We start from the raw sequence: 14,806 nt of genomic DNA on the forward strand, positions 1-14,806 counted from the left end.
GTTGAAAACATGGTATTACTACAATTTTGAGCATTTGCTGGCCTAGTCCAGATTGAAAAGCATAGGAAGTTAACAAGGATGATGACAACATTTGCTAGATGGTGTACTTAAAGTGCACTCGGGTCAAGTCTCTCTAAAACTCCACCCAAATCCAAATGGATAAAGCTTTCATCCCCTACCAATCCCACCTGAATTTAACATACAACCATTGAAAATGAGTTTGCTCAAAAACCTCAAGCAACTCAGCTATCACAGTTCAAGGTGCCCTGACAAGTCTCAGGTCAACAGACTAGAGCAGCAAAGGCAGACACATCCATCAACGAGCGAGGCTCTCTCAACCCACCTCAAACAATGTACCCCCATCATACTCACAACACCAGATTCCACATGTTGAGGAAATGGAACTCCTCCCAGGACATACTCCAAATGCTTCAGAATATAATAGGAATAGTGCCCACCCTTTCTATTGTTATCCTTAAGAAACCATAACAATAATGGTGCTCCAATCCCATGAGTAAGAGGGGCCTATGACTTCAAAAACAACATTGGTAAAGCACACACACATATACTCACATGGATGGCCACTTCGTAAGCAAGCAGCGCACCAACAATTGAGTCATCATCATTCCATGAAAACACCAGAATAGGATTCCCCCCCTCCCTCTTATTCCAACATCAAAACATCACACAAAAACATGGGATTGCATCCCATCTCAAAACAGAATCAAGTGCTATATTTCTGGCAGTCCTCTATCCCAACCAGCTGTCCGACCCATTTTCTAATGATTGAAGAGTATTGCTCCATATTGTGGGCAGTGGTCAATATCACATGCATGTTCTGTGTCCAAATAAGGTAAAACAAGAGACAAACACACATACTGAATCCCTACTAATTCAAAACCTTGATGGGTTGTCAGGGGAAAAAAAAAAAAACTAATTATCATCAGGACACAAGTATAAAGTGTATCAAGAACAACAGTCTTCCCAATGAAATGCTGACAGCAAATATCACCTAGGACCAAAGTACAATGACCAATAAAACAAACATTTATATGTAAAAACTAGAAAAGCTTAGATAGGGGCATAAAAAACTATGAGCTTGTTTGGATTTTTGGAGAGAGTGGGAAAGGAAATGTTGCCTCCCAGGAAACATAATTTCCAAGAAATTGTGGGAAAGGAAACTCTGTCTTCCATGTTTGTTTTTAAATAAGATTTTTCTAGAAATTTTGGGGCCTGTTTCTAAATTTATTGTTTGGTAAAACAAAAGTTTTCTTGACAAAAATTTCCCGATATTTATTGGTACATGCCAGATTAACATGTGACATATACAGGACGCTTCAAGACAGACAATGGTACGTGTGGCTGCTTAAGCTTAATGGTATCACACATCACACATGATTGCTTGAAGTTGTATGGCAGCACATGTGAGTTGTGAGTCCAGTGACACAGGCGAGACATTAGCACATTTGACACATGTGGGCACTTGAAGGTAGATGGCAGCACATGTGCATGTTGGTACATGGCACATTGTCGCATGTAGCCTGCATAGAGAGACTGAAGATGGACAATGGCACTGTGGCATAGGGGGCACATATCAGTGCTTAGCACATGTGGGGCGCAAGAGAGAGATGGATGGTGGCACATCCAACAAAACAGAAGATAAACAATGGAAAGTTGGCACATAAGGCACATGTGAGGCACTTTGTACATGGTGGCACTGGCACATGTAGCATAGTGGCACATGTGCAACACAACAAAAGATGGACAATAGAAAGTTAGCACATGCAGCACATTTGAGGTGCTTTGTACTAGTAGGGCCCAAGTGAAGATGGATGGCAGCACGTGTAGTGCAATAGATGGACCGTGGAACATTTGTACATGTGACCCATATATGGTGGCACATGTATTTAACTCTTGAGAAATTCATTTTCCTTAAATTGTAGGAAAGTTCCTTTTCAATTTTATTTTATTTTTATTTTTTTGGGAGGGGGGTGTCCAACAAAAAAGAGAAATTGAGAAATGGTGTTTCCCATAAATTCCCATGAAAAACTCTTCACAAATAATAGAAAATTAGTTTCGGGGGCAATGGTGTTTCCTTTCGTTTTCTTTCCAGGAATCCAGACAGGTCCTAAAAATCTCAAGATGTTTCCATCAGGATTAACAGAATCCATGAATCAAAACAGGCCCTAAAAATCTCAAGATGGTTTCCATCAGGATAAACAGACAAACAATAATTTTCGCCAGGCAAAAATGCCTTGCATCCACACTACAGCCTAGGATAGTAAAATATCCCATCCCAGACTATGAATCCACAAAGGAAAATGAAAATAGAGATTCGTCTTAATGGTATGATATGAAGCTATGAATGAACAATTACTCTATTATATATAACAAGAGTAGCCATGGACAATTTTACCCATGAAATTGGTCTTAGAGAGTAGTGAACTTCGACTTTTTAAAGAACATGGGAAGGAACTTCTAATGCAGGGATAGGCATTTAGGTTATGTGGATGTATCTGTGTCTTTAAATTTGAGTACCTCAGGTCCATTGCACATGCCATACCACTAGTTTCTAAAAAGGACTTATTCACGTAACAGCAAGGAATTGATGAATCACACCTATCTAACGACACCAAGGTTATTCAGTTGACACCAAAGGTTATGAAGACATTACAATGAAATTTCAAGTAAAAAACAAAACAAGATAAGAAAGTGTAAGAAATATAACAACAGAACAAAACACTCCAATTCTGCTATGTAAGATATCTTATATCCTTTATCACACTCCATTTGTAAATAACAAGGGCGTGCTTGGATGCTAAAAAATCCCAGCATAGGAGATGGTCATCCATTCTACTTGAGGCTGTTATGTCATCTCAGGTACATATTTTGAACTTCCTGGGTCAGGCCTATTCAAAATTTTGCATTTGCTTGGCCCAGGCCAAACCCATTGACAGCCCTAATTATATTTCAAGTCTGTATCATTCCTGTTTAGCGCCGGGTTCCTGTTGAGTACGATACAGCACTGCATGGTTATAAGGACATGCTTCATATGATGGGTTGGGACTGCACCATCAGTACAATGAGATGAGTTGGATGTGGTGAATTGGAAACTGGAAAAACATTACATAAGATGTCGGACATCCTTCCTATGTTTCAGTAGGACCACAATAATTCAGCAAGAAGGCATTCTGATAGCACCACCAACCCAAGGAAATATAAACATGCCCTTTAAAAGCTTAAATGGGTGTATTCTGTCATCGAATTGTCTTAATTTCATCTCACGCTTCTTCATCACAATGGGTTTAAGGTTTCCATTTCTAGAATTTCAAATCAATTTCCAAAAGCTAATTCATAATGCACCTACCAATTCAACTAACAGTATAAAACGCATAAATCCGCATCAAACAAAATCATTCCATTTACTAAGTCCTGAAAATCTCAACTACCAAACATCAAAACTCCAAATCAAGATAATTAAGCATTGATACTATCTGTCGGATGGGCACGGCCTGGTCCGACTCAAACTATCAGGACTCACCTACGCCCTGCGGCCGGGGAACCCACCGAGCGGTTTCGAGTAGGCGGGGGCGGCCATTGGCGGATCTGCCTGCTTCACGACGCCGGGGAGATCGGCCATGCCGAGGGCGGCAAGCATGTCGATCGTCTCCTTGTCGACCTCAATGACGTCGGTCTTGATGGCGGATTCGTCGGGAACGAAGTCCATGCGTCGCTCGCGCTCTTCCTCCTGGAGCTTGAGGGAGATGCCGCGGACTGGACCCCGCTGGATCCGCTTCATCAGATGCGTCGAGAACCCTGCGATCTTGTTGCGGAGGCGCTTGGAAGGGATGATGGCCACCTCCTCCAAGATCTTCTTGTTCGTGTGGAAATCCAGCGTCATACGCGAGTAGTACCGTTCGATCACCACCCGGGAGGATTTCTTCACGGTCTTGGTGCGGACGCGACCCATCTTGATCTGATGATGGACGGTGAGAGGGAGGGAGGGAGGGAGGGAGGGAGATGGAAAGCTGGCTAGGGTTTTGGTGGAGAGGGTTTCTCGACTTCGCGCGCTCTCTCTCTCTCTCTCTCTATCTCAGAGGGTGGGACGAGAACTGATTAGGGTTTTTAAATGGGAGTACGAGAAGTGTTGGAGTGCAGGACTACTGAAACTGGTGGCCTGCCCTATTTAGGCTTGCTGACATCCAAAGCATGGACTGGGATCTCAAACATGCCTAGCGAAAGATTACACACCGTTAGGGTCCACTCATTAAGTGGTCCACACATGTACACTAAATATATCTGTTGATCATGCAAGCCCTTCTCCCGTACAAGTGTGGCCACTTTGATGATTGGATCAGCCATCTCTCTGCAATACAAATGGCAGGGCTATATGTCAATCACGACCGTCCATCTAGGAGGCCGGATCACAACCTTTAAGACAATCCTAACCGTAATCTTCCTTCAGTTTTTAGCGCTTTTTTTTTTTTTTTTGGTTTTTTGAGTTAGCTTGTTAGTGCACACTCATGTCAGTACACACACTCCATGTTAGCCACCCCTGCTAGGGATCGATACCAAGACCTCAAGTGTTGAAACGAGGTATCTCCACTCAGTCTGCCATTTGAGCTATGGAGCTGGGTGTTTTTTTAACACTTAATGATGATCAAACTGGTTCTATTAGTTCCTTTGCCCAGAAGACCACTGATCAAATTGGTAGGGTCATCTGATCTACCTTTATCTTAAATTATTTGTCATGAAAAGGACCTACTAGATGGATGGATGGTCTTGATTGGTACATTGACCTGCCATCTGTATTACAAGAGATGAATTCATATGTTCATGTTCTAGTCCATTGTTTTATCTTCTCTTATTGGGTGATATTAAGGGAAACGGATTGGCTACTCCCCCTGCCACCAGCGTACTCTGTGGGCCCCACCGTGATGATTTGTTTCATCCATTCCGTTCATCCATTTTTAAAGATCATTTTATGTCTTCATGCCAAAAATTAGAGGGATATAAATCTCAGTTAGACCACACCACAGTAAAACAATAGTGATTGGATATCCATCATTAAAATCATCCTAAGGCACAATGTACTGTTTATTTGACATCCAATCTGTTGATTAGGTCATACAGATGCAGATGAAGGGAAAAAACAAAGATCAGATTGATCCAAAAAGTTTTTAATGGTCAACATTCACTCAACATTGTTTCCTTTAATGTGGTCCACTTGAGAATGTGATATCCTCTTTTTTGGTTTCATACATAAAATGATCTAGAAAAATAGATAGATGGCATGGATGAAACGTATTTATCATGTTGGAGCCACAGAGCAACGACTACCTGCCATTGGCCGGTGGCAGGGGATTAGTCAATCCGTTTCCGATACTGAGAGGACGCGTATTGGGAAAGTCACGCGGATATTTTCTAGTTGGGCGACCTAGCCATCGACTGGCAGATTCAGTTAAAGCTTGGGTCGGATCTTGTGTTACGAGAAATCCATTCCAGTCATTTATTTTAGCACATCATGCTAAGACATGGTAAAAAATGAGTCAATCCAAAATTCAAGTGGGCCGCATGATAAGAAACGGTGAGGATTGAATGTTCACCATTGAAACATTCGTAGAGTTATATGAGTTTTGGATCAGGCCCGGGGTAGGAATGACCATATGCGACAAATGGCTTATAAGCATCATGGTGGATACTAGAGAAGTTTCCAAGTTAGGTATTTTCATATCCTCTTTTTCTTCTCGAGAAGGATCAAATGAATAATATGGATTTCTCACAAAGCCTCACCTAGCTTCTCATAGTTGGAAGTTCCTGCTTGACAGGACAATCTACCCAGTGGGGCCCTTTCATTGGTCATGCAAGGTGTTGACAAAAATACCCTTAAACTTAAATGGGCTTGGCTGGCTTGGGTTCAGGGCAGGCTGATGTGCTCCTAAATACAGCCCAAGACCGGCCTGATAAACAAACAGGTTTAAATTCTATGCCCAGGCCCAGCCCTGGACCTCTATTTTAGCCCAAGCTGAAAGCCCACAGGCCAGCTTGGCCCATTGATAGCCATAGCAATAGATTTAGCTGGAGTTTCTCTTGTATCTACTAAAGGACGGTCCGCATGCTTGAATCATTTAAAACTCGTGGGCCGAGTCCGAGTGTCTGGATATTGGACCCTCTGTGGTCAAACCCAGTTCCAATATTCCTGGGCTTCCCTGGGTTGGATTAGGGCCCCTAATTCAAATAGTTGTGAATTTCATACTCTGGTAGATTGTGATGGTTGATGTGCGGCATTTAGAAACTGTACACGTGGTGTACGTTAACTCTAATTACACTGTCCAAATTGTCCAGCTTTCCAACACATTGTAGATGGGTTGTCGTCTCAAAATCAAGTGGTTGAATAATCCTAACCTCTTATAGGTGTGCTTGTTTGCTGAATTGGGACCCCAGGCAATGTTTCAATTCAACCATTCAATAAATGTCCATGGAATCATTGAATTCTTTGTTTATAATCCATTTAAATTGCGTCCTGCAATTTGGACAGTTTAATTTGATTTTACATGCTGGTCACATTTTAAATTTCTTTGTGCCTGTGTATTAACTGTGGAACTCTGGTAGAGTATTTCTCTCGAAATTACACAATACTGTGCCAAATATCTGTCGGTTACTGCTCTGGCTTAAATTTGGACAAGTGGATCCCAACGAGTTGGGCCTTGCTTAGTGATGGCATAGTCCCTAAAGGCTGGCGATATTTTCAAAAGAGAAGGTACAAGGCTGTCGTACGAATTCTACTTGAACAACCGTTTGACATTTAATGGACAAGTGGAAATGAATTTTGATGGTCCAAATTCAGCAAACAAATGCCCTTTTACCGGTCGGACTTTGATACATCATATACCTCAATTTTTGACATATCTACCTATCTTGGTGCTTTGTGTTAAAGTTGTTTGGTTGGAATGGAGCCACACAGTCAATTCTAACATGCCGCAAATATGACACGGATCGAATTCTGCAGCCGAAGGGATCAATAGATAGGAGGTGGCCCCGAAATTCTCCCAATTCAAAAGGACCTAACGTTCATTTAGTGCCCCATAAATAGAAAAAGTAACGGGGCTTAGGTTAATTTAGGGCCTATTTGGGTGTTACTTAAATATGAGTCATCTCATTTTAGTTTATCATAATTAAGTATTAGAGATTATGATTTTTGGTTATTAAGATTATTTTTAACCCTCACAATAAAGAATATGATCTCTAAGGGTCATTTGGTTGCACCAGGTATATTAGGATATTATATGATTAGTTGGTCTCATTTGGTGCAAATTTTCATTATATTTTATGAAATTTGATTCAACCAAACATGCCTTAATATATAAACAGAATTCATTTTCAAGTGGTGTAAAGCCCGTATCCTAGTCCGTACCGTTCCGTAAACTTCCGTGATCCTTCCTGTCGAATTCCGGCAATCCACGACCTATGATTGATGTTTGCGCATGACCCTAAGTCGTATTCTATAGATCTGAGTCGGCTTAATCCGAGACTTGTATCATTGCGACTACGCCATTGCTGCAGTTCCGACGACGTGTATTACACACCGATCTGATACCTTAGCCAGGAGATGTAGGCCCGCGTTTAGTTTGAGGAAAACACCGCACGTTTTCAATCCCAAGAGAATCTCTACAACATATTCCATCAATCAATCACCTTATGTCAAGTACAAGAGCAACTTCAAAGTCAACTCTCTCCCTCTCTCTCTCTTACACACCTATACATGTCAAGTACACTTATCAACTCATATCCATCACTCACACACATCACCTCTCTTACAACCACCATCTCTCTCTCTCTCTCTCTCTCTCTCTCTCTCTCTCTCTCTTCACGTTTTCTAAGCAACCAAAGTGGTGGACATCTAAGCTTTTCCAAAGAGAGAAAAGAGTGTGTTGTGTGTGGTCCACTTCTCATCCCAAGATCCATCATCCAAGCCATTCATTTCTCATCCTCCATCCAAGTGAGACACAAGAAGATTGGCGTTCTATCGGACCAAGAAGATCGAATGGTGGGTGTTTCTATAGGCCTATATTTTATTTTTTTAATGATGGGCCAAGTGAGGCCTACCAATTGATGGTATGGATCTCACTTTGGACCCTATATGTAATCGATAACCCACATTGATTCTCATGATCATTCCATGATGGGGCCATTCTCCATGGACCCCATCATGATATTTATTTTTCCTTACATGAATAGAGGTCATCTAGACTTTCCATTTTTGTGGAGAAAGAATCTCCACCGTTGATCTTTAATTTGGTGGGCCCACATGTATTAGGACCCACTTGATGTATGATTGAATGCAAGGGAGGGCTCATGTGGCGGAGCCCTCCATCACACGTCTCTCTCTCTCTCTCTCTCTCTCTCTCTCTCTCTCTCTCTCTCCCCCCTTCATTTTTCTTTGTGTGTGATGATGTGGCCATGTGGCCCACTCGGATGGACCCCACCTTGATGTATGTCTTATCCACACTATCCAGCCATTTGAGTGGCCCACCTAGGCAGCACGTCCATAGGTGGGGCCCACCTTTATATGTGATGTATGTAAACCGTCCAACGTCCAGAGATGCTAGACGTGGCCATGAAGTGAAGTGTGAACGAACAGCGTGGTGCACTCACGGCCAAACAGAAATATCAGTTTGATTTAAAATTTTGGGTAGGCCGCTCATGCAGGCCCCACCTTGATGTTTGGAACTAATCCACACCTTCCATTCCATTCCTCAACTCATTTTAGACGTTGAGCCGAAATATGAGGCCAATCTGATTTTCTGACGGGCCATAGCATAGAAAACAGAGATTTATATCGTTAAAATTGACTAGAACCTACTCTGATGTTTCTATGCACCAAAACACATCAAATATTGGGCTCATTTAGACTGTCTTGAAGCATAGAATCCAACGGTTGGGTTGGATTCTCCTGATGTGGGCCCGACGTATGAAAAACCACAAAAATACAATTTTTCAAAAAAAAAAAAGGCACATGCAGCAGGTACTGCTGCTGACATCCAGAGGACGCACAATAGTGTCCTGCTGCGCTGCGGACGGTCGGACAGGACCACGGGTCCCAGCCGTGGGCCCCACCGTGATGCGTGTGAACATCACCACCGTGCATTTTGATGGGGCCCCTTAGGGCAGTGGGCCCTCCAAAAATCAGCCGTATACGAACTCAGGTGACCCCCACGGCAAGAAACAGTGAGGATTGAGCGTCTGCCATTGAAACCCTTTTGTCAAAGAAGTTTTAGATCATTATGAAATTTTGTTTTTCCTTTTCATTCAGGTCCCTGTGACCTTATTAACAGATTGGACGGTGGATAAACGTTATGGTGGGCCCCACGTGGGACCCACTAATGTATGACCTTATTAACAGATTGGACGGTGGACAAACGTTATGGTGGGCCCCACGTGGGACCCACTAATGTATGTATTATAATTCACACCTTCCATTAGTGTGAACCCCACCACGAAGTGTGTACTTTATCTATGCCGTCCATCCCTATGGGACCCACCATGATGCATGGGTTGTATCTATAGCTTCCAACCATTTTGAGAGATCATTTTATGGCATGAGAAAAGAGTAAGTCAGATCTATAGTTCACACGGACCCCATCATTGGAAATAGCGGAGACAATGACATCCACTGTTCAAAACTTCTCAAGGGCCATGGTTCTTTCCAATCAAGCTTATATTTTTGTTTTCACTTCACCTATCTCCCTGTTAACTGATGAATGGGTTAGATCTCAAAATACATCACGGCGGGCCACCCCATGATGTGTCCAACCATTAATCAGGTGGACCACACTGCAGAAAATAGTGGGGGATTGAACGTCTATCATTGAAACCCATTTGGGTCACAGAAGTTCCGGATCAATAGGGAATTTGTTTTCCCTCTTAATCCAAGACCTTAAGACCTTATGAATAGATTGGGTGGAAAACAAACTTTATGGCAGGCCCTGTGATTCATTTAACAGTGAAAGTTATTATCCCCACTGCTATTTGTGGAATGGTCCAAATGATCCTTCAATATGATTCTTTTTTCGCATGTTGAGGGCCACTTTGATATATATAAGGCCTATGTGATGAGGCCCATTTTGATGTATTTGTGGCCCGTCCGTTGAGGGCCACCTTGATATATATAAGGCCCATGTGATGAGGCCTATCTTGATGTATTTGTGGCCCGTCCGTTGAGGGCCACCTTGATATATATAAGGCCCATGTGATGAGGCCCATGCGATGCAGCCCATTGGATGTATTTGAGGCCCATGAGTCGAGGCCCAATGGTATGTACATAAGGTCCATTGCAATGTGTGATTCCACCATGGTTTACGTAATGATGTTTAGGGCAAGCAATGCCTTGGGAGCAATGATGGTTTGACGTCCACATTGTAAAGATAATGTTGGTTAAATGTCCGCATTGTAACTCTCCCTAGGGCCCATTGATAGGCCCATACTAGTTGTGTGTAGGCCATCTAGGCCCATCTTCGTTATGAGGATAGTTCATCACGTTATAACATGCTTAGTATAATTCCATGACTCATGCCATACACATCATATGTATGCTTGATATGAATAGTGACTGATCATAGCATAAATCGTTGGGCTGAGATATTTATGGGACTCCTTATGAGATGGAGTGCCCCACATGAGCACACAGTATGTGCAGGATTGATGCATGATTGGACTGTGTGACTCATGCATCTCGCATTGTGTGTTGTGATTACTGTACACCCTAGCGACATCAAGGCCGTAGCCACCACAGGCATGTCGTAGATGGCTAGATGGGATACCGAAAATGTTTGGTTCGAGCATTTGAGCACTTTGGATGTCTGTGGGTGAAAGTCTCTAAACCTCCGAAGCCAAGAGACGCTCCAACGTCTAGACCGAGTGGATACATGAGCGCCTGAGTGCCGAATACCAGTAGGTCGCATCTCCCACTGTGTCGTAGTCGGTTGGGAGGGGAGTGTAGCCTTATTCGCTCGAGTGAGGGGGCTGTAAGCTAGGCTAAGTTTAAGCAGCTCGCAAATAAGTCTGCTATTGATGAACCGGGTAGGTATTGGTAGACTACTGGTTAGGCAGATAATGTGGTCTCTTTCACTCGCTGGGCGGTGTGGCTAGGAAGGAGGCAGTCAGTGTGGAGTGTATTAGACCCCGGTGATAATCCCAGACATGTACAGTGCTAATACGTGGACTTATTGAGCAGGAGTTGCATACTCATTCATTCATTCATTCATTATCCACTCGGGCTAGTGGTGCACAACTAATTGTTGTATACCTTCGTAATGGCAAGAATTTCGGTTGGGGCGTGCGACTACCTGAGGTCAAGGGTTTACCACATTGAGTCTGGCTATCTAAATTTAGGTATGAAACTGGTTTGGATAGAAGTCCCTTGTGATGGACCCCATAGCCTGCGATACTACGTACTATCATCCCGACTTCACTCCAGCTTAGTCATTTCATTCGCACCGCATATTGCATTGCATCAGTAACATTTAGCATTTTAGGTAACTATGTTTCTGCATTTATATGGCTCAGATAAGGTTAATGGTATTCGTGGCTCGTCAGGATTTGCATATCATATGGCATCATCGACATCTGATATTTAGCTCTCTATGATTCTACATTTGTATAGTCGATCAGCATCGCATATTCTGATATTGAATGATTTATAGACTGGTTAGTATTTCCGCTTACTCTGATATCGTATGATTCATGATCTTGCCAGCATTTCCGATATTGTATGATTAGAGAATTGTATTGGATACTTGGTACTTACCTTACGCACACACTTTTATCACCCTCTAAGCTTTCTATAAGCTTATGTATGATAGATGCGTGCAGGTGGCGTTAAGTCACAGTAACGTTGAGCTTGAAGCATGCAGCAGTTTTCAGGAGCTTTAATTTTTGATATATATGTATTTTCCTTTCAGCACTGTATTCAAATGTTTATATTAGTGGATATGTGATGATGATATTGCCTTCGTGATTTGGGTAACTTGTGGTTATGCTTATTACGAGATAAATGTATATTGGAAAATCCTCCTTGTAGGATCCCAGGATCGGAACCTGGCATTTGGGCTCTGGGAACTGAGAATGGCGTACTATGGAGGCTGTCAGCACCGGATTTGGTGATCGGGATTCCTGTGAATCCGATTTCCAAGTTTGGGGCATGACAAGTGGTGCCCAAACAAGCCCTTAGACTGCTACTTGCAAATGAATAGATTTCTTTGGAAAACGTCCAAAAATTATATTTACACCTATTTTCGACGCCTTAACTTGGCTTAATAAGAAATTGTCACATGGTGCCACTACATGTTTAGCACAAATTAGAAGCATACTCGCACCCGAAGAGATCTTCAGTTGATTCCCTTTAGCGTTACGTATTTCACTATTAATGGGATGACACAAACCCTTACGCATGCCTTTGAAAGGGTGAATCAACGCATGACACGTGGCCATGATCAATGTGCCCATCTATGAGGAGACATATTAGGCATGCTTGTAAAAGACCCGCCGAAGAACATATTTATAATGAATCTGGTGATAATATCCTCAATGAGGCCATCTCTCGCAATCCTTTCAAAATGAGAGGTTTCTCTAGATACGTTCAGAGGAGCAGTGACGATCGAGAAGTTTCAAAATTAGGAGATTAAACTATTGTTCAAGCCAACCCAATTTGGATCTAAACCTAAGGTGGGGAATACATTCTCATCGGATAATCCTCAGTCATCCATTGATTGAGACAAAGGCAATGGGAGAGCCGGATGAGGATGTAAGATCCAGTTCACCAAACAATTTGGAGATAGGAAGCGATAGAGAAAGTACCTACATGCCCATTGAGTCACATCTCGATCAGGAACTTGGGAGATTAGGATGTGATGGATCTTGTCTATCCATCATTCCCAGCATCCAAAACCACCTCGCAATGAATGCTGAAAATGCAAGAGGAGACCTGCTTTACACTATTCAACACCTTTTGGTGACCTCTGACCAAATCCATTAAACAGAACGTCATTAGAGACATGCAGCAGTCAAGATTAATCAGGATTCAGCCCCATATTGGGTTATCTTAATCAGAGAGATTTCAATAGATCTTAGCTTAGTCCTTAAAGATTTGATAAGCTAGGAAGTTCTTATCTAAACGAAGTCTTTCTTCCCAATCAAAGTTGCCAATTCCAGACCAATTGAACGGATTCTCATATCTAAAACAGCGACGTGAGCAGGAAGGATCCATAAGTAATAAGAAAATCCTAACGAGGGTTTCACCACCTCGATGATCTATAAAATGAGCAATGGAAGAAGAGCTCAAAACCCTACGCCAAACAAATTAGCTTATCTTTTATTTATTTTTTCTTAACATAGTTTAACTTAGTTTATAGCTACTGCCTAATGGCTCCCACTACAGTACTTTGGGAGTAGAGATAGTCTTTTTGTAACGTTAAGTTGTAGATTGTGATCATCTAAGTTCTGATTTGGTTGATTACACCTATCTTGAGTCGTCTGTTCTGATGGCGTATCAAGTATTTTTTTTTCTTTTTTATTTTGTTTATTCATTTGGTTTTCTTGCAAGTTATTGATTGTAATAAACATTATTTGACAATATCTAGTGAAATCAACAACATTTTGCCTTATTTAATTTTAATGTATATCTTTGTTCACTTGAGATGTGTTTTGAACTTAAAGTGTTGGTGAAAGAACAAGTCTTTAAGGCCATAGACTTATGTCTATTGTCATAAGGTAAAAAGAACTCATTTTGAAGAATTAGCTTCATTTCCTTTCACTAATGGCCTGAACAGAGGGCAATAATGGTGACCGAGAGGGACTCTAGATCTCTGATCCTAGTCTTCAATCTATCTGTCTCGAAGAAGGGGACATCAACAATTCAATCAACCCTTTAGTCAAGTAGTCTTTAGCACGCCCGTGCATCCTACTTACACATACATGTACAAAATCTAAACCCTCAGTCACACGAATGGTCCAGTTTGATTGAGTTGAGTGCACCATTTGAATAAGAGTATATGACCGCATGTGGCACTCATGTTTATTGGATGGTTGTTGTCACGCCTTGCACTTTGGATACAAAGTGTGCACCCAAAGGGTTGAGTTACAGTTCATAACTTATACACTAAGTGTACATAAATTCACCTATCATATAGTAATTAAGAGACATAATTACATGTATTCTAAATCATTATCACATTAACATTCATACACCTAACTGCTTTCACTATATTTAATAACACTTCATTCATAACATTCTCATTCATAAAATAAATTATCGAAACTGGTATAAGTCCACCCATTTGGAACTTTATTCAATTAAAATAACAAATCATCATTTAACAAAGTTATAACTATAAATGGATTTTAAATTTAATCAAATCAATAGTAAGTAAAATGAATGGAAACTAAAACTCCTAAAATCAATCATATAATCAATTCAGTCATCTAATGCAAATAGCTCATCTTTTGTCAAATATGGCCATTAGTTTTGATTTCATCCATCGACCTGGCCTCATGTTCCAACACTTGATTACTTCATCTTGCATCATTCGACTCTGTATGGTTGTTAATTCAAAATGTTAAATGGCTAGACTAGTAACTGAACCTAGTATGGTTTATACATAGTACAATTTAAGATAACACAATCAAACTGTAATAGTATGTATGTAGTATGAGCATGAATGTAAAAATGTCATGAGGTGCATACGAAGTTGGATGATCATCTACTTATTCAGGTTAGATATCCGTTAACCCGAAAATTGTACCATTCAGA

General features: G+C 41.5%; 1 protein-coding gene across 1 annotated transcript; it reads right to left on the minus strand.

Moving 5' to 3' along the window:
- Window positions 1–3,397: 3,397 nt before the first annotated feature.
- On the minus strand, window positions 3,398–4,107 carry LOC131248714 (small ribosomal subunit protein eS17-like). The gene has a single exon (XM_058249130.1). It carries the CDS (start codon window positions 3,968–3,970, stop codon window positions 3,542–3,544), a length of 429 nt encoding a protein of 142 aa, XP_058105113.1. The 5' UTR covers window positions 3,971–4,107; the 3' UTR covers window positions 3,398–3,541.
- Window positions 4,108–14,806: the final 10,699 nt, after the last annotated feature.

Source organism: Magnolia sinica, chromosome 6 (genome assembly GCF_029962835.1).
Source record: "Magnolia sinica isolate HGM2019 chromosome 6, MsV1, whole genome shotgun sequence".
NCBI lineage: Eukaryota > Viridiplantae > Streptophyta > Magnoliopsida > Magnoliales > Magnoliaceae > Magnolia > Magnolia sinica.